This window comes from Eubalaena glacialis, chromosome 11, assembly GCF_028564815.1.
Source record: "Eubalaena glacialis isolate mEubGla1 chromosome 11, mEubGla1.1.hap2.+ XY, whole genome shotgun sequence".
Lineage (NCBI taxonomy): Eukaryota > Metazoa > Chordata > Mammalia > Artiodactyla > Balaenidae > Eubalaena > Eubalaena glacialis.
The window spans coordinates 70,503,407-70,531,004 of NC_083726.1; the positions used below are offsets into that span (position 1 = coordinate 70,503,407).

The 27,598-nt window shown below is 36.4% G+C and overlaps 1 protein-coding gene across 2 annotated transcripts in view; it reads right to left on the reverse strand.

Moving 5' to 3' along the window:
- Positions 1 to 27,598, reverse strand: part of TMEM117 (transmembrane protein 117) — a 534,621-nt gene that overhangs the window by 415,516 nt on the left and 91,507 nt on the right. For both annotated transcript variants that reach the window (XM_061205138.1, XM_061205139.1), the window contains one exon: positions 24,587 to 24,719. In XM_061205138.1, coding sequence (XP_061061121.1) covers positions 24,587 to 24,719 — 133 coding nt within the window. The remainder of the gene's footprint in view (positions 1 to 24,586; positions 24,720 to 27,598) is intronic.

The following is a 27,598-nucleotide window of genomic DNA, read 5'->3' on the forward strand; positions in this document are numbered from 1 at the left end:
TAAAATTTGGCATATAAAAATGGGTCATAATCTTGACTTAGAAATAGTCAAAGAAGATCAATTGTAGCTTCCTTTAAATAGCAGGCATCCAAAGAAGTATCTCAGTAAGAATTATATCATCTTGGAAACTAATCCCAAACCAAGGACCCAAGGTTGCCTGAGTAGGCTTGAATGCCAAGCTCTGCAGCAGTAAGCATATGACAGTCCCAAAGTACATACCATTGCAAAGGGCAGCCTGTCTTGTTTCAGATTTTTCCATTAAATACACTCCAAAGTACTAACTGGTTTTTAATGTGGAGGAAAACAAATCGAAAACAACAAAACATCATCATTGAAAGGGTTACATCACTTTACACTGCATGAACACTTTCAAGTCCACCATCATCATCTCATATGCTCCTCAAAACAAGTCTAAAAGCTATTTTTTAAATCTATAGATATGGAAATTGAAGCTCAAAGACATAAACAGTTTGCCTAAGATCTGACATCTAATAAACAGACCAAGACTCAAACCTCTACCATCTTACTGAGAAACTTACATTTGCCCAATTAACTGTCTCCAAATCTCCTAAACCAGCAAAGGCTGTCCATTATTCCAATTCCAAAGTCTTACCCTCTTGGTTCCTCTATGTATGCTTTCCCTTTTTTAAGAAGAGCAAGAAATATATGGAGGAAAATGTAACACTTCCCAGACATGTTTATTTATAATAAAAATTATATTTCTCCATGAAGAAAAAAATGCAAGAGAGCCCAGGAAGATTGCCTTAAATCTTGAATCACTACAGAAAATAACTCAAAGCAAATGCCATATTCATGCTCGTGGTGATCAAAATGGCCATAGATAACCATTCTTTTGAACTGCTACAGTGAGGAGTGCCAGCTGTGGTTATTTGACACATACAGTGTTTGAACCTTTGCTGTGCACACATTAACACCATCCGTGATCAAGCAAGCTAAAGCCACACAAAAATCAAAATGAAAAGCTTTTTATGGCTGAGTAATAGTCCATTGTATATATGTGCCACATCTTCTTTATCCATTCATATGTCGATGGATACTTAGGTTGCTTCCATGTCCTGGCTATTGTAAATAGAGCTGCAATGAACATTGTGGTACATGATTCTTTTTGAATTATGGTTTTCCCAGGGTATATGCCCAGTAGTGGGATGCTGGGTCATATGGTGGTTCTATTTTTAGATTTTTAAGGACCCTCCATACTGTTCTCCATAGCGGCTGTATCAATTTACATTCCCACCAACAGTGCAAGAGAGTTCCCTTTTCCCCACACCCTCTCCAGCATTTATTGTTTGTAGATTTTTTGATGATGGCCATTCTGACTGGTGTGAGATAATATCTCACTGTAGTTTTGATTTGCATTTCTCTAATGATTAATGATGTTGAGCATTCTTTCACGTGTTTGTTGGCAATCTGTATATCTTCTTTGTAGAAATGTCTATTTAGGTCTTCTGCCCATTTTTGGATTGGGTTGTTTGGTTTTTTGATATTGAGCTGCATGAGCTGCTTGTAAATTTTGGAGATTAATCCTTTGTCAGTTGCTTCATTTGCAAATATTTTCTCCCATTCTGAGGGTTGTCTTTTTGTCTTGTTTATGGTTTCCTTTGCTGTAAAAAAGCTTTTAAGTTTCATTAGGTCCCATTTGTTTATTTTTGTTTGTATTTCCATTTCTCTAGGAGGTAGGTCAAACAGGATCTTGCTGTGATTTATGTCATGGAGTGTTCTGCTTATGTTTTCCTCTAAGAGTTTTATAGTGTCTGGCCCTACATTTAGGTCTTTAATCCATTTTGAGTTTATTTTTGTGTATGGTGTTAGGGAGTGTTCTAATTTCATTCTTTTACATGTAGCTGTCCAGTTTTCCCAGCACCATTTATTGAAGAGGCTGTCTTTTCTCCATTGTATATTCTTGCTTCCTTTATCAAAGATAAGGTGACCATATGTGCGTGGGTTTATCTCTGGGCTTTCTATCCTGTTCCATTGATCTATATTTCTGTTTTTGTGCCAGTACCATACTGTCCTGATGACTGTAGCTTTGTAGTATAGTCTGAAGTCAGGGAGCCTGATTCCTCCAGCTCCGTTTTTCTTTCTCAAGATTGCTTTGGCTATTCGGGGTCTTAAGTCTGCAATTTGGCACCTTCAGACAGATATCAAGGTACTGATGTTAAAAAATCTCCCAATGTTGTAAAAAAGAATGCATCCATCACTTAACTTAGGGTAAAAACTTTTGGTTGTAAAGCAGCTTTATATTTTTGTCCTATCTGCAAACTCCATGTCATGGAGGAATGCTGGCAAAATATGATGAGTGAGCTGAAAAGTTTTGAAAGGCTCACTGAAGCTAAAGAACTAAATAAGTAAAATGCCAGTAGTAAACACAGTAGTTCTAGAGACACATCAGTCCTAGAAAAATCATTCAAAACACATATCTCATTAACATGTGATCAGCTTATTATTTTTTGATTGGTAATTTAGTGCCATGGTACTATACCATTGACACATTTATAAGATTTTCCTATATGTGTTGGACATTCATTCTCTGGTAGCAATTTAGGCAATTGATAATTATATTAATTCTTTCAGTTCACTGTAGTATCATTTAAAATGTCACCTTTATAGGCTGCTAAATAATACATCTTTTGGAAAGAAAATCCAATAAGTCCACTCAATCAACAAATATTTATTTAGTATGTGCCAGGTAGACACTGCAGTAGGGGCCGTTAATACTGCAGCAAAGAAAACAGGCAGAAGAACATTGGTCTTAAATGACACGTTAGGTCTGATTGAATTAATAGGTACATACAGAACATTCCATTCTAAAACAACAGACCACATATTCTTTTCACGTATATATAGAACATTCTCTAGGATAGATCACATGCTTTGTCAAAAAAAAGTCTCAATAAATTTAAGAAGATTAAAATCATATCAAGCAACTTTTCTGACCACAATGGTATGACTAGAAATCAACTACATGAAAAAACTGCAAAAAAACACAAAAACATGGAGTCTAAACAACATGTTAATAAACAACCAATGGGTCACTCAAGAAATCAAAGAGGAAGTCAAAAAATACCTGGAGACAAATGAAAATGAAAACACAGCACTCTAAAATCTATGGGACACATTAAAGGCAGTTCTAAGAGGGAAGGTTATAGCAATATAAGCCTACCTCTGAACAAGAAAAATCTTGAATAAACTAACTAAGCTTACATCTAAAGGAACTAGAAAAAGAAGTACAAACAAAACCCAAAGTTAGAAGGAAAGAAACAATAAAGATCAAAGAGGAAATAAATAAAATAGAGAATTTTTTTAAAAAACAGAAGAGATCAATGAAACTAAGAGCTGGTTCTTTGAAGAGACAAACAAAATTTATAAACCTTTAGCCAGAGTTATCAAGGAAACAAGAGAGAGAGCCCAAAGAAATAAAATCAGAAATGAAATAGGAGACATGACAACCAAAACAAGAAAAATACAAAGTATCATGAGAGGTTACTACAAACAATTATACTCTAATAAAATAGACAACTTAGAAAAAATGAGTAGTTTCTAGAAATGTACAATTTTCCAAGACTTAATCAGAAAGAAATAGAAAATATGAACAGACCATTTACCAGTAATGAAATTGAACCAGTAATCAAAAAACTCCCAAAAAGTCCAGGACTTTTTTTTCCCACAGGACAATTCTACAAAACATTTAAAGAAGACTTAACACCTATCTTTCTCAAACAATTCAAAAAAGTTAAAGAGGAAAGAATGCTTCTGAACTCATTCTTCAAGGGTAGCATCAGCCCAATACTAAAGACAAAGACACCACACACACACACACATTTACAACCAATATCACTGATGAACATAGATGTAAAAATCTTCAACAAAATATTAGCAAACCAAATCCAACAATACGTTAAAAGGATCATACACCATAATCAAGTGGGATTTATCCCAGGGATGCAAGGATGGTTCAGTATCTGCAAATCAATCAATATGATACATCAAATTTTAAAATAAAGAATAAATATCATATGATCATCTCAATGGATGCAGAAAAAGAGCTTGCGATAAAATTTAATATTCATTTATTATAAAAACACTCAATAAAGTGGGTATAGTGGGAACATGACATAATAAAGGCTATATATGACAGAGCCAGCTAAAGCATTTATTCTAACATCAGGAACAAGACAAAAGCGCCCACTCTGGCCACTTTTATTCAACACAGTATAGGAAGGCCTAGCCACAGCAATCAGACAAGAAAATGAAATAAAAGAAATCCAAATTGGAAAGGAAGAAGTAAAATTGTCACTGCTTGTAGATGACATGATATTATACACAGAAAATCCTAAAGATACCACCAAAAAACTATTAGAACTAACAAATGAATTCAGTAAAATTGCAGAATACAAAATTAATACACAAAAATATGTTGCAGTTCTATACACTAATAAAAAAACTATCAGAAAGAGAAAAATAAGAAAACAATCCCATTTACAATTGCTTCAAAAAGAATAAAATACCTAGAAACAAATATAATGAAATAGGTTAAAGATCTGTACTCTGAAAATTATAAGACATTGATGAAAAATACTGAAGACAACACATACAAATGGTAAGATATACTGTGCTCATGGATTGGAAAAATTAATATTGATAAAATGACAATACTACCCAAGGCAATCTACAGATTCAATGCAATCCCTATCATAATACCAGAGACATTTTTCACAGAACTACAACAAAGGATTCTAAAATTTGTATGGAACCACAAAGGACTCCAAATAGCCAAAGCAATCTTGAGAAAGAAAAAACAGAGGTATCACACTCCCTGATTTCACCTATACTGTATGGTACTGGCACAAAATACAGATCAATGGGACAAAATAGAGAACCCAGAAATAAACCCACACTTACATGGTCAGTTAATCTACAACAAAGGAGACAGGAATGTATAATGGGAAAAAGACAGCCTCTTAAATAAATGTGCTAGTAAAACTGAACAGCTTCGTGCAAAAAATCAAACTGGACTACTTTCTCACACCATATACAAAGATAAACTCAAAATGGATTAAAGATTTAAATGTAAGACCTACAACCATAAAACTCCCAGAAGAAAACCTATGCAGTAAACTCTTAGTAATATTTTTGGTGATCCATCTCCTCAGGTAAGGGAAACAGAAGCAAAAATAAACAAATGGGACTACACTGAACAAAAAAATTTGCACAGTGAAGGAAACTGTCAGCAAAACCAAAAGACAACATACTGAATGGAAGATGGTATTTCCAAATGAAATGTTCAATATGGGATTAATGTCCAAAATATACAAAGAACTCATACAACTCAACATTTTTTTAAAAATCTGATTAAAAATTGGGCAGAGGACCTGAGTAGACTCTTTTCCCAAAGAAGACACACAGATGGCCAACAGTTACATGAAAAGATGCTCACGCAGGAATCAGTCATCATCTGGGAAATGCAAATCAAAACCACAATGAGATACCACCTCACGTGTGTCAGAATGGCTATTATCTAAAAGGCAACAAGTAACAAGTGTTGGTGAAAATGTAGAGAAAAATGGACCCTCATTGATGGGAATGTAAATTGGTGCAGCTGCTATGGAAAACAGTATGGAGGTTCCTCAAAAAATGAAAAATAGAACTTCCATATGATCCAGCAATTTCACTTCTGGGAAGCAACCCAAGTATCTGTCCAGAGATGAATTGATAAAAACGATATGGTATCTATATACACAATGGAATATTACTCAGCCATAAAAAGATGAAGTATTTCCATTTGTCATAGCATGAATGGATCAAGAGGGTACTATGCTAAGTGAAATAAGTCAGACAGAGAAAGACAAATGCCATATGAACTCTCTTATATGTGGAATCTAAAAAACAAAACAAACAATGAAAACAGACTCAAACAGTTGGTTGCCAGAGGAGAAGGAGGGGTGGATATAGCTAAAGGGGATTAAGAGGTACAAATCTCTAGTTATAAAATTTTAAAAGTCATGGGGATGCAATATATAGTATAAGGAATATGATCAATAATATTGTAATAACTTTGCATGGGGACAGATGGTTACTAGATTTATCATGGTGATCATTTCATAATGTACACAAATGTCAATAAAGTGCATTTTGGCCTAAAAACAAAACAAAACAAAAATTAAAAAACTACTGCCTTCATAAAACCCATAATTTGATTAGAAATATGTACAGGCAAAAAGGCAATTAAAACACAGTGTGGGAAATGTTATGATGTGGATGATGCATAAAATTATGGGAATATAAAGAAGGAACATTTTACCTGACCTTTAAGCGTTAGGAAGATTTTCTCAGAGGAAGTGATGTCTAAGCAGAGATCTGAATAGAGTTAGCCAGAGGTGAGAAAGAGAACGTTCTATTCATAGAACTAAAAGTTCCCTTTGGATGGAACTTAGTCTTTGGGCAAAAGTAACAAAACAGCAAAATAATGAGGTAAGCTGGGGCCATATTATTTTGAGCCTTTAAGCCATGGAAGAACTTGGACTTTATTATGAAAACAATGAAAATCGACTGAAGAGTTGTAAGCAGGGATATCCATGTTTTAGAGGAATCACCATAGTGTGGAGAATGAATGGGAAGGGGCAGCTGTTGCAGAAATCCAAGGAACAATGCAATAGGGGAGTAGCAGTAAGGACAGACCTAAGTAGATGGATTTGAGAGATATTTAACAGGTAGAATCAAAGACCCTTTGTGATTTATCACATGTATGAAATAAGCAAAGACAAGAAAGAATGAACAGTACTCAAGTGTCTGGCCTTAGAAACTAGTTAGATAATAGTGCCATTCACTGTATGGAACAGAGGAGGACATAGAAACCAAGAATATAGAGCATTTCAAGAAGGCAGGAATGATCATAAGTGCCAAGTGCGAGAAGGAGAGGTCAAGTAAAATAAAGACTGAGAAGTATACATTAGATGGTTTTACAGGTAGTTGGTAAGTGACCGTGTGGATTTTGGATACACCCAGAACAATGGCAAGATTTACAGCAAAGAGCAAGGCTATGAGACAGGTGCTAAAGCCTTTTAGTGAGTGAGAGAGGATGGTCAGCAAGTTGCCAGATGACAGGACAGAAGAATTACAAAGTGAATGCCGGAAGCCTCCAAGGGTTTTTATATGAGAGTAGGGTATAATTTTAAATTGATTTTTGAAGGGATGATAATAAATCTGCAGCACACTAACAGACATCTATCACAAAGAGTATATTGCTCCTATCTTGTCTTAAAACTATTACAGAGAATTTTCGGCTTCATTCCGCGAAGTAAAAGGATATTCCCATGGCTCTGTTGTGCTTTCTTTGATAAGGGATGCTATGACATTACTAGCTGAAAGTGTTTTATCATATCTTTTTATGTTTCTGTTTGTAATATCATTCTTACTTCCTGAAGTAAAATTCAAACTCATTTCCTGCTAAAAGGATATACATATAAATCAGTGTGTCACACAAAGCTCACGAGGAAGTGTTAAGTGATTTTAGTAAGAATTATTTGCTCTTGTGCAGGCTGCAGTAAAAACTGCCAAGTCTGGAAATCGTTTTAAATACAGGTACTTTCTCAGGCCTAACTGAAAGAGCACTGCGCAATTACTCCTAAATTAAAGTGGTATATGGCACCTCTAATCTGATGACTTGAAGAATTTGCACTGCTCTAAAGAGAGAAATAGAAAAATCCTGCAGAGTTTTAGCTACCCCTATAGTCAGAATAGGATGAGAAGTCGCCTGGATTTAACCTTCCTTCAGCAGGTTTTCAAGCTGAATATATAACTTTTTTGTAACAAATACTAAAAAAGAAAAAAAAATCGGTTTTAGACAACAAATCATGGAATTATATAACTAGAAAAAATTTAAGATGTTACCTGCCAACTACTTTTTCCTTGCTCACAAGTAGAACTTTATGTATAAAAGAAACCAACCATCTGCAGAAAAAATTTGACAAACGCCTTTGCTGTGATGCTTGATATTGTTGAAAAAGCCCAGTATGTAAGATGCTCTCCTGGGAAACTAATGAGTTCCACTTGGGTGCCATACCTACAATTAGGTTAGTCCTTAAGACAGGAAATAAAGACCATATTGACACACTTGAAAAGAATCAGTTCACTAAAATTCACTAATGTTCTAGTTACTGTAAGGAAATTACTAGAAATGTCATTGAGGATGCCATTCTCTATATTTTTAGAGGGTCTTCTCTATGAAAACTCATTGGAAAATTTTCTCTACCATTTCCATAAGAAAGATCAATAGTGCTTCTCCTAAATATTCACCATATGATACAATATATGGTCTCTGTGCCTGATATTATCTGTTGATTATTTGCTAATATTCTATGGGACTGCTCTAAAGTCTCTCCACCATCAACATGAAAGAAGACAGCCAGAAAAACAGAGCTGAAAATAAAAATTAGTGCAGAGAGTGGAGGAAAACATAGGAAAAACTCCCATCCAGCATACACAGGGATTTTGTGGTCATTCTGGATGTGTGTGTGTCTAAATATGTATATATTGCTCTTCTTTCTGAACATTTTCATCACATAGAACTCACTATTTTAAGCACAGTGTATCTGCTACTGGAAAACAAATTATCCCAAAATGAAGTAATTTAAAATAGCAAACAATTATTATCTCATAGTTTCTGTGGCTCAGGAATATGAGCACAGTTTAACTGGGTCCTCTGGCTGACGGCCTCTTACAGGCTATAATCACCATGTTCGCTGAGGCTATAGTCTTCTCCAGGCTTGATGTGGGGAGGATCTGGGTGCAAGTTCACTTGGCTTGCTATTGGCTATTGGCAGGCCTCAGGTCCTTGCTGGCTGTTGTTGGCAGACAGTTCTTTGCCAGGTGGGCCTCTCCATAAGACAACTCCCAATGGGCAGTGTATTCCCCAGAGTAAGGGTGCCGGGGGGCGGGTAAGGGGATGGGAGGGAAGGGAAGGGAACAGAAGGGAAAGCAAGACAGAAGTCTAATCTTGGAATTAACATCCCATCACTTTTACCATATTCAATTCATTAGAAGTGAGTCACTAGGTTCAACCTACACTCAATGGGAGGGGACCACAAGGGCTTGAACACCAGGAGTGGGGATCATTGGGACCATCTCAGACACTGCCCACTGCACACAGTTGCAGTCATTTTCTCACATTACAGGGACTCTTCTTCACTCCTGTTGGGATCTAAGATGAGAAAATGGTGCTTCATTGCTTTGCCCTAAGCAAAAGGGAACTGATTTAATTTTCCTAAACTATAGCCATGGGTGCAGAAATCAGCCCTTAACCTTGGCCATTCTTTGGTCAATCACTAAGGCCCTTTCTGAGGCTCCACTATGAATATGGATCCCTATCACTTCGTTTTTTGCCTAATAACTCATTCTTCCTACATTTTAACCTGATACAGATTATTTCTGGAAAAGATCCAAGAGATCTTTAATATTAAAATAATCTCAAATAGCCCAAAATTGTGAACAACCCACATAGCCATCAACAAGCAAATGGATAAACAAATTGTGGTATACTCATACAAAGAAATACTACTCACAAATTCAAAGGAAAGATCCGTCAGTGCATGCAACAACATGGATGAATCTCAATCTTACTGAGTGAAAGAATCCTGACCAAATAAAAGCACATATTGTATGATTCAATTTATAAAATTCTAGTAAAAGAAAGCTAAACTATAATGATAGAAGGACGAGAGGTGCCCGGGGATGAAGGTCAGGGCAGGGAAAGGCAGGAGGGTGGTATCAAATTGAAGGCTTTAAGTATGTGCAATTTACTGTGTGTAATTTTTATACCTCAAGTTATTTTAGAAAATACTGCAAAGATAAAGTAATGAAAAGTGGGCACCAATCCAAAACAATAAAACACAATGTAGCTAAAAAGAAGAATCTCATGGTCCTTATTAGAATAGAACTTGATTGCAAATTAGTAACAACTGTCCAGGAACTCAAATACTCAGTGTGCATCAAGGCCAAGACTTTCTTCTAGAAGATCCCCAGATGATCTTCTTTCCCACCTGATCTCTCTGTTATCACCTACTGATTTTAGGTAGGGTAACCATACATTTCAATTAGCCTTGAACATGACAGTTTATGCCTTTTCTCTCATGTTACTATTAATAGCACTCCCCTTCATTTCCAATAGTGTTCTGGTTTGGATAATAAATTATAAAATCATCCTATTTTTAGGTAATACTGTGTGGGGTTTTTTTCCTTATTTCTATTCTGTTTTTTATAGGAATTTGTTTAGGGAGCTATAGAGAGTGGGACGGAGGGAATAACCCTTTTCCTCTTCTTTTTCTAGTGAGAAAGGTTCAGAGAAGGAAAAATAGAATTGAAAGAGTGAGGTTCTCATTGTCCCATTGTGGACTCTTCTCAGGCTCTCAGTTCTCCAAGCAGTGGTGCACATATGACATACATTTAATAAAAGTGGAAAAGGCTCAGACCATTGAGCAGATTTTGAAAAGATGTATTTAGCAAGGAAAAATAAAACCTACAGAAACATTAAAAACAAGGTAAACTAAACTCACAGAAATATATGGGCAAGCCTGTTTTGACTGCCTCTTGATCCTTCTGGGCAAATGAGAACTTCCTGGGTAACTGTAAAAGCAGGCAGAGCTATCCACACAGCATATGGCTCCAATCCAAGCCAATTTACACAGATCACCATTTCTCAGTGCCATTTCTGGGCTATGATGGAAAAGATAATGTAGATATTCAGCCATGCGATTTACTATCTACCCTGGCTTCAAGCAAAATCAGGGAAGAAACATTGCTATGTGCAGTACTATGCCCAGAAGCTTTCAAGCTCAGCCTTAATTTAATTCTTTTCTTTTTTAATTTAAATTCTTCCCTTCTCATGACCTCATCCTTTGCCTTTAGCAAACTCCTCCCCTAACTTTCCCAGAAGTAGGAGTTGACTTGAACACATATTCTCCTACCTCCAGTTATTACTTCACTCATACTATAACATTACTTGCTTGGGAAGTGGGCCCTGTTGCCAGGGAAACCAGAAGGACTGTGTAAATTCAGCCTCAGTTGGCTCCTTTATTCTAATTGATCAAATTCTGTGTTCTTGACTCATCTCATTTTTGTAGTCATAATAAGGTAAGACACTTCATAATTCCTCTGACTTATTATACATTTTATCCATATCTTCCTAAGATCTCACTGACCTGTGTCTTTTCTCCCGAATTCACTAAATTAACTCATTTATTTCTATTAACCAGGGATGCTATTCAAAGTGTTTAGAACAGACTTGGCATGAGAAGTACCTATCAGAATGGATGTATTCACCAAATCAGAATGTATACTAGCTATAGACAAGAACCAAACCAAGGGCATACTAATCACCAATCTAACTAACCTGGATATCTTTCCTTCCTGCTATCAAACAGATTTCTCCTCTGATCAGTCATGGCACACTTAACATCCTGATCAGCCATCTAATATTATCACCATATACAATTGAATAAGTATTAGCTTTTGATGAAAAATTCATCTTTGCCTTTTATGTCAAATCACAGGATGATTATTTTTTTAAAAAATAAGTTTATATATCTATTCCCTTCATAGGAAGAAAGACACTGTGTGTTAGAAGGTAGAGAAGGCTATTAAAGGCAATGTACATAGGAAGGAGAAGTACAATACATTTGTTACTGAGAAGTAGAAGTAGAGACAGACACTAACCTCTCCTGATTGATATATCTTAGTTTTAAGATCTTTTCATTGGAGCCTCCTATTTAGTGTCCTAATTCTGAGATACCTACTTCAGTGGCTCTCAACATGAAGTCTATAAACTTCCTCATATTGTACACAAAAATTGGGAGGCTGGGGAAGAGGGTACACAGTGATCATTAAACACTCCAAAACTCCTGATGTTATCTCTACCTTGTTGCTGATTCTTTTTTTTTTTTTAACTGTTGTTGACTCTTAAGTAATCTATACATTTAGTCTATAACCATGACAGATAATCTCTTGTTGCCAACCTTGACTTGGATCTCCTAGTCCTAGATTCTTACCTTATCTTTGTAATACATCATCACTCATTGTCTGGCTATGATTAAATGTGTCCGTAACCTGCTTCCTGAACCAGCTCTGGAAACTTCTTTGATCTCAGGGAGATGAGTCTCTAAACTATAACTGGTGATTGGTATCCAAAGGAAGTACTCAAAAAGTGTATTTTTTAATCAATGAGGCCAAGCTCAGAGAAATTAACAGTGTCAATAGCCTGACTTTGTCTGAGACCCTGTTCCTAAGAAACATAAGGAGAAATGGCTATTGTGAACTTTATTTTATTTTATTTACTTATTTTTTGGCCTTGCCATGCGTCATGCGGGATCTTATTTCCCTGACTAGGGATTGAACCCATGCCCCCTGCAATGGAAGCATGGAGTCTTAACCACTGGACCATCAGGAAGTCCCGCTATCATGAATTTTAATTAAGAACTGTCCCATAGCCTGAGGGTCTAAGTAATAGGTAAATTCCCTAGAAGCAATTCACCAAATGGGTGCACGAATCTAGCTTCTTCACTAGTTTAGGTCAGTGAATTTTCATAAACTTACCCTAAACTGACTCCACTGTAGACGGTGTAGTGAAATGATGATTAACGCCATCTTCTCCAGACACTTAAATTGTTTAAGAAGCTGACTTAGCTTTCTCCTTTTTCTGAACCCTATGTATGCATTAACTTGACATAATCCCAACATAAATATCACATCTGTTACTCGTTTAACACCTAAAAAATCTTACTTATTTCTCAGTTTTATGAATATCCACATATTCAATTAAGATGACTCTGTAAGGTTCAGAACATACATACTGCTGCAATTTCTTCTCCCTGGGTAGTTACTCATAACTTTATCATCAGTGAATTATTTTGGGTGCTTAGCTTTAAGTTTACACATCAAACTCTAATAAAAGTAAATGACTTAATTAATAAATAGATTTGATTACCTAATAATTAACATTTTATACATATATACATATATGTGTATAACAGTATACTGAATAATATATACTATTATATATAATGTATATTTTATAATATATCAAAATAACAGAATACACATTAAATATAGTATATGGACAGTCTTGAAGCAAACAAATCCATTAATTTTTTTGCTAAAAGAATATAAACATTTTATATGTGATACATATTTTTTCCTGTTAACTGCACATGATGTTGAATATTTTGCACTTTTCAACATACCTGAGAACCATCCTCCTAATCTTTTAAAATATGTATTTTAAGGAGAGAGAATTAAAATATGTAGGCTACAAAATATAAGTCAAAATCTAATACCCTTTTACTTTCTTCAAATTTTTTTATATTATTGATCTTTTATTATAAAGGATGCAATATAGTTTTTTTTTTAATTAGGTAAGAATATTCATTTAATATGTTGCTTTAATCAGGATCTGTCTTTGGGTATCCCATTTCTAAGGAATTTCAATATTGCAATTATTATTATGCTCTTCTGTGTCTTTTGACAGTAACTTAATCCAGTGTATTATGCACATTTGCTTCTCTAGAAAAAAAAAATGTAGAGTGTCAGGGTACCCTCATGGTAGCCTAAAGGAAACTGAAATAGAGAGAATTTAACCAGTTCCAATGTGATTCTCCCCTCGAGAAGAGCTCAGGCAGGCTTGCTTTTCTCCACCATGAAAAGGTCATTATCCTCCTGCTCTGGTGCGAAAGAGGTTGTAGACATTCTGAACCAAGCTGCCAGAGCAGTGTATATAATTATTCTGCCATTGACATTACTAGAACAAGGAACTTTTTGAATGATGAAATATTTTATCAATAGAACTCTGTTTACTGCTTTTCATCAATCCCTCAAGAATAACTATGGGGTTAATAGATTACAAATGGGATAACTTGTCACAGAAATGTCACTTCTAAGCTAGTGCTGAGTCATCTCTTATTAATTTATTTAACTATACAACTTTTGGTAAACCTTGAACCTTGGGTTATCATATACATCAGTTTTTCATGTCTGGAAAGTATTTATTTCCTGCATGTTCACCACTGAGGAAAAGGAATTGAGAAGGAACCTAAAGATGTTTATTATTATATAGTCTGTAGATAATGGATACACACACAACACACATGCACACACACAGAGACCACTATGTCATTAATTTACATGATGTCAGCCATAATTCCACCAAATTTCCCCTCTCCTTTCAAAAAGGTCAAAATTAGCAAATAATCATTTAGTAACTTAATATGTGTTTGATTTGCTTTTCTGAATCCTAATGAAATATTCATTTTCTGTATTTACTTTTCACTGATGAAAAACAAAAGAAAGAATAGCTTATGCGCACTCATAAAGATGTGTTCCAATAGCATTTGAGCCAGGTGCTATGTATTCCATGTACTAATTTCACTCCTAAGTCAAGTAAATTTAAGATTATGTATGATGTTTCATGGCATAGGAAATTAATACTTATTGAAGACCTACTGGTGCCAGGCATTGATTTGGGCATTTTTTATGAAATTGATAGTAATTATTATAATTGATTATAATGTAATAAGATCATTGCCATAAATTATGTCATTTCATTACATTAACCAAAGTATTTGTTACTATAACAACTGATATTTAATGAGAGCTAAAGATTTGAGAAGCTAAAATGTTTTGTTATTATAACAGCAACTAGCATTTATCAGGAGCTCACGGCATGGCAGGAACCACATCAACTGCTTTGCATACATTGTTATCTCTGATTGTCACAACAACACTAAGGTAGGTACCATTATCCCCATTGTATGCTGGAGGAACTCAGGCTCAGGAAGTAAAGTTTCCCTAGGGTCACACAGATACAGGGTGTCAGGACAAAAGTCCATGCTGTTTCTACTACACCACATTGCCTTCCATACCAAGCAAAACTAAAGGCAATCAAGATTTTTAGCAATCTTTAATTTAGTTTGTTTCTCCACTTTAGAAGCACGCATTTCCCCCAGGTTAATAATAATAATGATGATGCTGATAACACTAATACTAATAAGAACCCTATCACAACAACCAATTTCTAAAAAAAAAAAAAGGAAACTGTTTAACTTTTCTGAGTTATTTTTGCCAGTAAGTAGCTAAGATGGGGCTCCAACCCAGGTATCTGATTCCTGGATCAGAATTCTTCCCCAGTAACAAGCTGATAAACTATTTAATAAGAGAGTTGAAATAAGCAACTATGAACAATGATCACAGAATACCTCCTAAGTGTGTCAAATCAATGTCGATTCCGGACAGATGATAATGTACGCCACAGAGTAATAAGGATGCAACATTGATTGTGTTTTTCATTAATGTTTTAAAATTTCATCAATGCAGACAACACTAACAGTAAACCTGTGACAATTTGGGCACACTGCGCTATTTTACCCTTGTACTATCAAAACCAAGTAACGTGCAACCAATAGTATTAAAAGCAGCCACCTGAGCCCTGTTGCTATACTGCCTTTGGCTAAATAAGTTTGCCTGTCTGTCTCTCTCTCCCCCCGCCTCCCTTTCTCCCTTCCTTTCTTTCTCACCAGCCTCCCTCCTTCCCTCCCTCTCCCCAGTACCCCATTGGGTCAGCCGTCTTGACCAGACTCGGCTATTCATTTCCAGCTTTTCTTCTCAAGAGCCCATTCTGGGCAACCAGCTCTGCCCCTTCCTCCCAGCCTTAGTAATTAATTCTGCTATTATTGTGAATTAAACGTACAAGCAAGTCAATGTTTAGCCTAATTAAGAGTGAAGCCAACAAATTATTTAAAGCACCACTCTAGCAAAATTTGCATTCAGCCTTGTATTAGCAGCCAATCAAGCTTTTCAGCCATTGACTCAAGTACTTCCAGGCTTCACTAACACAGCTAGGCTTTCTCCCCACCCCAGCTCCTGAACCCTGCCCCAGGCCTCCATCCTTTACCCATCCCTAAATTCAGTGTTTTATTACATGCCACTGAAAGTAACATCAGATCCCTTTTTTCATTTACTACAATTTAAATGGATACATTTGTACTTCAGTTATTTTGTCAGTTTAGGTCATACAAAAACTGTATAGTTTAACATTATTAAAGACAATTTAAATTTTGTCTTGTCATTTCCCAAAATAAATTTAGCATCTTTCAAAACAAACTCACAGGGCTTCCCTGGTGGCGCAGTGGTTGAGAGTCTGCCTGCCAATGCAGGGGACACAGGTTCGAGCCCTGGTCTGGGAAGATCCCACATGCCGCGGAGCAACTGGGCCCGTGAGCCACAGCTACTGAGCCTGCGCGTCTGGAGCTTGGGCTCCGCGCACCGTGATGAAGAGTGGCCCCCGCTCGCCGCAACTAGAGAAAGCCCTCCCACAGAAACGAAGACCCAACACAGCCAAAAATAAAAATAAATAAATAAATTAAAATCTTAAAAAAAAAAAAACTCACAAACATTCCTTCCTTAGAATGAAGCTACCGGTATAAACAGTGGTAGCAGGTCAACCAACTTTGTGCTGAAGAGCAAAAGCAAATGAAAATCACAGTTCTTAACAATAAAAACACGTACCAGGGCTCCTATTTCTAGACTAGTGGTGACTAGAAAGAGGAAAAGTTTGATTAAGGAATCTGAAAGCATTAGTGAAGGTTTTAAAAGTAGTGAATTTAGTAAAGAAAAAAGTACTGCCTGTAGTAAAATCTCACCTGATTTTTTTCCATTAAAGGATAATTCAGCTTTGGGCAAAATAATGTGCTGAAACATACATCCCTGACAAGAGAAACTGAAGCTATAAATCAGAGTTTTTTCTGATACAATGTATGGACACACTGTTGAACCAGAGTATGGTCATTCTTTAAAAACAAAAACAAAAAATAAAAACGAGGATAAGAGAGTGACAGGCTAAGGCCTAGGCCAGCTGTACACATGGACTTTACAAAGCATTATTAGATCTTGAACAATTTCATGCAACCTATAGACAAGTAGTCTAGGCCAATCTCTCACTTGTTTTTCTTATTTTTCCTTGCTTGCTTTTGCTGCCACCTCTGTGCTTAAAAGCCATGCATTTTAGATGTTAAGAGAGTGTCCATTTCAAATATTCCCTCCTGTCTCCTCTCCTCAACCGAGCGCCCACTGTGCTCACGGCGATCATTCAGTGAGTGCTCCGTACAAGTTCTTACTAAAACTTATCAGAAAGAAAACAGAAGAGACAGAATTTACTCCATTTTCATTACACTCATCACCTAATTCTTACCTCCATTTTTTTCAGGTCCTGAATATGAATACTAATATTTATTTTTTGAAATTGCCTGAATCACTTTGTCTTAATTTCTCAAATTCTGTCCCTGCAATACTTAACACATATTGATATATTAATTAATATTTGTAAAACTCCTCTGGAAAAGGCTTTGTATCAGGAAAAAATAAAACTTTTCTTTGTGATTAACACTAGAAAACATCAGCTTCTTCATATCCTACTCTAAATAGTATGCACTCTTTGGACACTTATTCTAGTTCATAGAGGAATTTTTATCAGTGAGTCAAGTGTCTAATTTCCTCAGTGAGAAACACGATATTTATCCTTGTAACACTGGAATAAGTCTATAAACATATAGATGTGTATGTGTGCATACAGATGTTTATATGCGCTATTATTTAAACCTGTTTTAGAACGTAAAAGGGGGCCAAGCACATCACGAAATAGGTGCTTATTAGAGAGCTCACTATGTGGATTTCTCAAAAATTGCCATCAAACACTAAGAGAGCAAGTATTTCAACACCAAGTTTCAGAAATTCAGAAGGGGGAAGAGTCTTCTTTTCGAAGGAGAGAAAACCTGCCAGTGATAACATTGAAACAATCAGTGATGAAAACATGCCCTTTGCTGCCATCAAGTGGCTGCTTTCAGAATCTTTTTATAAGCCTCAACCACGGTGCAAATGCTTTTCTTTCCCACCGTTTCATTTCTCACACATTACACACGTGTTATCCTGTGGGGGACTGGTATATTTGAAAAGACCAGGCAAGCCTTTCCTAAATTAGGGCGTAACACTATGGATGCTAAAATGTTCCATGACTAAGAAGTTCTTCAGAAAGACAACGTCAAAAGGGGTGTGAAGTGTCCAAACACTGAAAACCCTTCCCAGCCCTATGTGTCTCACTCAGTTTCTGTCAGTAAAGTCCTCAATCTGGACTTGGGAGCAGAGCTCTCCATTTCTATCCATAAAGAACTTCTAATAGATTGGCTTTAAGGCACCTAGTGAACACAGAGGAAATTTTAAAAATTGGAGAGAGATTCATTTAGAATCAATTTTAATCAAGTCCTTTAACTGTAGGAGAAAATGGTTTCGTGTTTCTTTCCTATTTATGTCTCTCTGCCTTGAAGCTTCAGTCCTGTATGTAAACAAGGCACTGTATTGTTGAACCATGATTACTACATAACCCTAATTTTAACTTGGTTGCTTGCTTTGCCCCTTTTTCTTTGAGTATCTTCGTTTTTCTCTCCCAAGAGACAGTTAATTAAATACACAGCTGAATGAAAGGAGAAAGGACAATTGCTATTTTTAAAACCTGCAAAATGCCATGGCAGCAGCCCCTTCATATTCTGAGAAGTCAACAGCATTCATCTTAGAGTATTGGTCCTTTTGATGGGAACATGCATTAATATGATTTTGGTTATGAAAGGAAAAGCCCCAGATAAATCAAAGTGGACAAAATTTGGAGGGAACTAAATTGCTCTGTATAAGGAAACAGAGGAATTCTGGAAGTTATTTGGGGTTGGGGAGGTACTCCAGAGAGAAGTAGAAACTTGAAACTGGGAGAAGAGAACAGCCAGGGAGACTTGGGTGGGGGGTGGAGGGTTCTAAAGTCCAAAGGAAAATGTATATGAAAACCATAAAACCACACCTGTGGCTATGAGTTCTTGGAAGATTTTTGTGTTCTACCCAAAGCCCAATCTAAGTCAGACAAGCTTCTTGATGTTCCCTGTGTTAGTGGTTATATATGTTTTCCAGTCCATCCTTTCTCGGTAGCAGTTTGCAGGACCATCTAATGTGGAGGCTTCTGTTTCAATTTCTCACTTATACAAGCCCAGATCCTTGTTTCTGATGCAAATGTGAAAGTTAAAACTCAAGTTCCTGAGTCACTGTCTGAGTGTCACTTCACAGGCTCACTGCCTTGGTGTTCAGATCCTTCTTCATTTTTGGCCTCAGGGTTTTTCCTTATCTTTGGGTAAGCTCAGCTATGCATTTATAAAAGGTCTATCAGGGTTTGGGGAAAACTGGACAGCTACAAGCAAAAAAAATCAAACTGGACTACTTTCTCACACCACATAGAAAAATAAACTCAAAATGGATTAAAGACTTAAGTGTAAGACCTGAGACCATAAAACTCCCGGAAGAAAACATAGGCAGTATGCTCTTTTACATAAGTCTTAGCAATACTTTTTTGGATCTGTCTCCTCAGGCAAGGGAAACAAAAGTGAAAATAGGGCTTCCCTGGTGGCGCAGTGGTTGAGAGTCTGCCTGCCAATGCAGAGGACACGGGTTCGAGCCCTGGTCTGGGAGGATCCCACATGCCGCGGAGCAACTGGGCCCGTGAGCCACAATTACTGAGCCTGCGCGTCTGGAGCCTGTGCTCCGCAACAAGAGAGGCCGCGATAGTGGGAGGCCCGCGCACGGCAATGAAGAGTGGCCCCCGCTTGCCACAACTAGAGAAAGCCCTCGCACAGAAACGAAGACCTAACAAACACAGCCACAAATAAATAAATAAATAAATTTTTTAAAAAATCAAAAACAAAACTTGTTTGTTTAAAAAAAAAAAGTGAAAATAAACAAATGGGACTACATCAAACTAAAAAGCTTTTGCACAGCGAAGGAAACTATCAACAAAATGAAAAGGCCACCTACTGAATAGGAGAAGATATTTGTAAACAATATATTGGATAAGGGGTCAATATTCAACATATACAAAGAACTCATACAGCTCAACATCAAAAGAACAACCAGATTTAAAAGCGGGCAAAGGGTCTGCCTGCCGATGCAGGGGACACGGGGTCGAGCTCTGGTCTGGGAAGATCCTACATGCCGTGGAGCAACTGGGCCCGTGAGCCACAATTGCTGAGCCTGCGCATCTAGAGCCTGTGCTCCGCAACAAGAGAGGCTGCGACAGTGAGAGGCCCGCGCACTGCGATGAAGAGTGGCCCCCGCTTGCCGCAACTAGAGAAAGCCCTCCCACAGAAATGAAGACCCAACACAGCCAAAAATTAAATAAATTAATTAAAAAAAAAAAAAAAGTGGGCAGAGGACCTGAATACACATTTCTCCAAAGACATACAGATGACTAACAGGCACATAAAAAGATGTTCAACGTCACTACTCATCTGGGAAATACAAATCAAAACCACAATGAGATGTCACCTTACACCTGTCAGAATGGCTATCATCAAAAAGACAACAAATAACAAGCATTGGTGAGGATGTGGAGAAAAGGAAGCCCTCGTGCACTGTTGCTGGGAATGTAAACTGGTGCCACTATAGAAAACAGTATGGAGGCTCCTCAAGAAAAGAAAAATAGAACTACCATATGATCTAGCAATTTTACTTCTGGGTATTTACCCCCCAAAATAAAAACACTAATTTGAAAAGATATATGCACCCCTATGTTCACTGCGGCATTATTTACAATAGCCAATATATGGAAATAACCTAAGTGTCCATCCATATATGAATGGATAAAGAAGATGTGGTATTACATATACAATTAGTCATTAAAAAAAAGAAATGAAACGTTGCCATTGCAACAACATGGATGGATCTAGATGGTATTACATGAAATGAAATAAGTCAGACAGAGAAAGACAAACACCATATGATCTCACTTTTATGTGCAATCTAAAAAACAAAACAAAGACACAAACAAAACAAAATGAAAAGAGTTATAGATACAGAGAACAAACAGGTTGTTGCCAGAGGGGAGGGAATTGATGGGGGCAAAATAGGTGAAGGAGATTAAGAGGTACAAACTTCCAGTTATAAAATAAATAAGCCACAGGTATGTAATATTAAGTATAAGGAATATGGTCAATAATATTGTAATAACTTGTATGGGGACAGATGGTTACTAAACTTATCATAGTGATCATTTCATAATGTATGCAAATGTCAAATCCCTATACGGTACACCTGAAACTGACATAATATTGTCAATCAACTATATTTCAATCAGTCAATGTTAATCGCATCTAAAAAATAAAAATAAGCAAATAATATTAAATGAAGAGGGAAAAAAAGTCTAAGGCTGCATTGTATTTTTCAGCATTCCTGAAGGTTTTGTAGGAGGAGAGGCTTCAGGTTAGCTAGTCTGCCACCTTGTAAAAAGGAAGTTGTTCATAAAATGTCTAGATGTAAAACTCCACCCAGGATGAGAGCCTTCTCTGCAGCAGAACCCTCACCTATGACCTCACACATTTATGGAAGATGAATAGAGTTCATCTTGGTGACTTAAAGAATAAAGCAGCACTTTGGTGGCAGGAGGTGTGGAGGGAGAATCAAAGGTGAGAGGAGACTTTCCCCTGAGTGTAGGAAATAGGGATTGTCTTGGTCCCTTCAGCACATCTCTAACTCCCCTCTTTCCCTCTCCATCTCACTGCCTCTCAGCCTGGCTCCCCACAGATGGCTGAAGCCATGAGTGAGTGCACACTTCAGCGCACTCGCTGTAATGAGAGCTCCAGGAGCTCGCAGCTTGACTCTTATCAAGCGAGCTCTGGCTAAAACTATCAGTTCTGATCAGATAAACCTAGGGACTTTGTTCTCGGTAACAAGGGATCAAGGGACTCTGGTTGAGACTAAATTTACAAACAATTCTAAAATTGCGGTGGCGGGGGGAAGGGAGGGAAAAAAGCAAATCATTCTAGGGAAACTTCTTTTTTTCCTTTCTTAAATCCTAAATCCACTCTCTGTAGGCCTAACGGCTTCTGTTTTGGAAAGGAGTTCTAAAATACATAAACACAAGTCTAGCCATCATAGAAAATCCTTGAAATCCTTTTCAGAATGGTTCTAGACCAATATTCCTAGAAAGAGCCACAGACCAGCACAGGTTGAAATCCCCAATGCAAATCAGATTCAGTGTAAAGAATCCAGAATTCCTCTCTACCACCAGCAATCCTCTGATAGAAAACCAGTCAATCATGACATCTGTGAGCCTGTTGTCCTTTCTGTACCCTCTGGCTCCCTTGTTCCCTGCCCTAAACAGGATAGGGCAATGCCTCAGGTAACATGGTGCTTCTACCCCAAAGGCACAGTGGTATCCACCTGCTCTAAGAACTGATTTTCCTCCAGGTTTGCATTCCTACATTAAAGCGCTCACTAGTTCAAATGGCGTGTGTTGTAACTGTTGATAATACACCTTTTATAAATGGAGATTTAATTTTTTAATCTGTAGAACTAAACCATTTTCCCCTTGCTTTGGATTTTTCTTTAAAAAGTAGCACCATTAAAGGTGTCCTCTCAAGCAAAGATCCTTTTCAACAAAGATGAGGCATATTGGTGAAGAGTTCAAGAGTTACATAAGAATATGGAATTTATGTAATCTGAGAATAAAAGACAATCAATCACCTTCAATTTTACTTAAGACGGATACACATAAATCCTAGGCTAACCCTTTTCTTATTTCCTGCACATATCTCCTACTTCTTTCAATTTTCAAATTCAGCTTGAATGATAAAAATACAAAGAAAGGCTAATAGGCATATGGTGATTGAGTAACAAGATCAACCATCCATCAAATGTGTGCTAGCTTAAGAGCAGGCTGTATTACTAGAATTCACTACTTAATAGCTCAACCCCTTCTCTATTACTGCTTAAAATAGAGATTTAATTATAATGTAACTTTGGGCAAGTGTCAAAACCTCTCTGGTCCTCAGTTTCTTGATCTGTAAAATGGAGATAATAAAAATACCTATTGCAGAGGGTCATTGTGAGGTTTGAAACAATTCGTGTCTCTTACTGAGTGGTCAATAACTGTTAGCTCTCACTAAGGTTAGCTTTGTTATCAGCTGTTGATTGTTTTACAATGTGCCAGGGAATATCTATTATTGCATTTAATTTATTATTTTTAATTCTGCTTCTTTCCTCAGAATAAGCACTTCTGGTTAGCACAGACCTCATTAGCTCCATATAAAAAAAAAAAAAAAAAAAAAGTAGAATTAGATGAAAAGTCAACTTCAGAGCAAAGGATATATTTTATGTACATATACTATTTAACATTTTATTTCCAGCAACAGCTTAAAAAGAGTAAGTTTTACATGGATCACTTCCTCTTCTGGTCCCAGGGCTGAGAATGCACAGTTCCTCTCAGAGAGACTTTTGATTGTGTTAGATAAATCCAAGAACACCATTACCCGCTTCCATTATACAGGCACCGTTCTAAGGCTGAGGCTTATTCTGACTAGCCATGGGTTAGAATCTGTAACTCCACCATTTAAAATTAGACCCAGTAGGAATGGCGTCATTCGAAGCCCAAGAAATAATTACAGACAAAGCATTTTAATAACTTCCTAAAGCCTGAACATTTGATCTGCAATCACATTCTTGAATTTACCACTTGTTAGTATGGACTAAAGTATAAACCTTGTGAAGTACCTGCTTTTCTTTTACTATTCATCTCTTTAATGGTGGGAAAAAAACAATAAAATTTTAATTGAGTTACCCCTCTCAGCACTGAACAGTGGTGGATAAAATCTATACACAACATCAAAATAATTGCACTGTAGAACTGGCCGGCAGTCTTGCCTGGCCTACATTTAGAAGAAAAGGATATGAGCTAGCTTTCCAATCTATTGGGGAGGATAGATCAAAACCTTCTAGAGGAACTACTTCAGTGTACAACAAGTTTCTAAAGTGGTTTCTTATTGTCACTAATCTAATTCTTAAAGCTGTAAGTTAAGACATTCTCCTTACATTCTGCCCTTAAAACTTGTAAAGAGCAAACCAAGAACTGGAGAAAGTTAAAAAAAAAAAATCTACAATCTACTTGTTAGCACATCTTCATGCCATGGTGATTTGATTAGTGATTTGATAAGTATAGATTACAACCTTGGACTTAATACAGGGTGGCCCACTTTTAAAAAGGCCCATTTATAACAAAGGTCTCTCTGTTGGAACTGCCAAGAGAGTTTAAAAAAAAAAATGTCACCAGTATCAAACACTTTTATTTAGCCACGCATTGTAGAGCAATGTAATTGCAAACCTGGAGAGCTACATCTTAGGACAGTTCTACTGATTGTGTGATTATAAACAAGTCAAGAAGATTTCCTGATTCTCATACTCTCTGTCACTATAATGAAATTACTACCTGCTCTCAAACTACTCCACAGAGAAGACCTAAAGAATAAGGAACACTATATAAGTATTGCAAAATGCAATAAGCTTCTTGGATAAAAGACTCTAAATGTCTTAAGGAAAATGCACAGATTATCCCTATTAGGGTAGAATATTTGTAACGAAGATTTAGACTACTACAAACTAAAAAATTATTGAATTCTTACAAGTTTCAAATATAACACTCACCACAGTAGAAAGGGGAAAGACAACCTACCCCATGTTCCCATCCATTAGAAGAATCATGTTGTATATGTGAGAAAATATGAAGAGAAAGAGAATTGTGCTGAAGAACATTGTCATCCATGATCCATGATCCTCTCGAAACATTTTTAACCGAAGCAACTGACCTGCAATATAAATATTATTGGAAATCAGTGTACACTGTAACTCAAAATCCATACAGCTTTGCTTTATTTTAGTGAATCTCTATTATCTCACAAATATTCTGAAGTCTTTGCCCTAGCACTTGTCTTACGGGTGAAAACACTATCTAATGTCCTTTTTGCTCTTTTGTACATAAATGATGAAGTCCAAGACAACCCCCATATCATCAACCTAGAGCAAACAATACTAGTATGAGAATCTGGTATACAGAGATCACTCACTAGGCTGGCATGAAAACAAGATTAATTAGAACACTATTACCTGCTACTTTTTATTTCACAAATATGTTTTTGGTTCATTTACTGAAACTACTTAAGTAAGGCAAATGGTAACGATGCTGCATAAATTCCATATAATTAATTCCCTTTTGCTTCCATAGACCCATTCCCAATACTGGCCAGATGATAAAACCAAGTCATACTTCACTTATAAGAAGATCCAATTGTTAAAGGTACATGAAAACATGAACAGTAAAAATAAAGTCTCTGTCGTAAGAGACAGACGGCTTAGCCTTACTCTTAGCTAAAATATCCATAACCACATACAGGCTGGTGCCCAAGTCTGTGGGGTGTGTGGGGCCTGGTGGCGTGTGCATGTGTTACGGAGTTGGTATGGCTCCTAGCAAAACATAATTTCTACCCTGATACCTAAAATTCCATTTATAAAGACAATGGCTAAAATTGGAAAGGATGGTCAATTAATCTATGACAAAGGAGGCAAGAATATACAATGGAGAAAAGACAGTCTCTTCAATAAGTGGTGCTGGGAAAACTGGACAACTACATGTAAAAGGATGAGATTAGAACACTCCCTAACACCATATATAAAAATAAACTCAAAATGGATTAAAGTTCAAAATGTAGGACCGGAAACCCTAAAACTCATAGAGGAAAACACAGGCAGAATACTCTTTGACATAAAATTGTAGCAATATTTTTTTGGATCTGTCTCCTAAAGCAAAGGAAATAAAAGCAAAAATAAACAAATGGGACCTAATTAAGCTTAAAAGCTTTTGCACAGCAAAGGTCACCATCAACAAAATGAAAAGACAACCTACTGAATGGGAGAAAATATTTGCAAATGATATGACTGACAATGAGTTAACACCCAAAATATATAAACAGCTCATACAACTCAACATCAAAAAAAACAAACAACCTGATTAAAAAGTGGGCGGAAGGCCTGAATAAACATTTTTCCAAAGGGGACATGCATATGGCCAACAGGAACATGAAAAGATGCTCAACATCACTAATCATCAGGGAAATGCAAATCAAAACCACAATGAGATATCATCTCACATCTGTCACAATGGCTATCATCAAAAAGAACACAAATAACAAATGTTGGTGAGGATGTAGAGAAAAGGGAACCCCTGTACACTATTGGTGGGAATGTAAATTGGTGCAGCCACTGTGGAATATAGTATGGAGGTTCCTCAAAAAACTAAAAATAGAACTACCATATGACCCAGCATTTCCACTCCTGGGTATATATCAAAAAAAAAAAAACCAACAAAAACCCTAATTCAAACTGATACATGCACCCCAATATTCATAGCAGCATTATTTACAATTGCCAAGATATGGAAGCAAGTGTCCATCAACAGATGAATGGATAAAGAAGATGTGGTGTATATACACAATGGAATACTACTCAGCCATAAAAAAGAATGAAATTTTGCCATTTGCAACAACATGGATGGACTCGGAGGGTATTATGCTAAGTGAAATAAGTCAGACAGAAAGAGAAATACTGTATGATGTCACTTATATGTGGAATCTAAAAACTAAAACAACCTAGTGAATATAACAAACAAAAAAAAAAAGCAGACTCAGATATAGAGAACAAACTAGTGGTTACCAATGAGGAGAAGGAAATAGGAGGGGAAATATAGGGGTATGGGATTAAGAGGTACAAACTATTATGTATAAAATAAGCTACAAGGATATATTGTAAACCACAGGGAATAGGGCCAATATTTTATAATAACTATAAGGGGAGTATAACCTTTAAACATTGTGAAACAATGTATAATATTTAACATATAATATTGTACATCAACTATACTTCAATAAAAAAAGAAAAAAAGAATGTTAAAATGCAAATACTTCAAAGAGGAAAATGTATTAAGATGAACACTAAAGTAAAAATTACTAGTATCATAATTAGCCCAGATAAATATTTTGATTTATGATAAAGAGAACTGAGAGCACTAGTATCCTGAAAGGTGAGAAAGATTTAAAAAAAAAACAGGATTAAGAAAAAAATAAACATAGGTCACCCTGGCTTCTCCTAAGAGAAAGTTTATCTAAATAATGATAAAGGAGATGATTCACATATAGGAACTATAATTCAAATAGGGTAGGCATGAAACCTTACAATAAAATTTCTCACTAGAGAAAATATTCCCTTTTTTTGATGATATGTCAAAGGTATGGGGAAAGTATGTATATTTCCATCTGTAAATGATCTCTCTAGGGACAGACAGCAGCTCTCATGTAGGCTACTGAGCATAGGAAGAAATCATCTTTTAAGATTTAACTACTAATTTTCCCTTGTCCCTTTCTTTTATTAACATAGCACTTCAGATTTCATTTGGAAACCAGACTCACAGAAACACTACCCTAGCTAAAACTTTAAATGGAGCAAAAACGGGAGATTTGGTTACATTATCTGGTTTCTTGGACTGCACAAGAGAAGCAAAGGACAAATCTGAAAGTCAGGGGGAATATGAATTATAACTGAAAGAAGAATGTGGAAAATGTTCTACTGAAGCAAAGGATACTAATGCTGCAAATTACAGCCTTACAGAACTTGTTGATTAACTGAATCAATAACC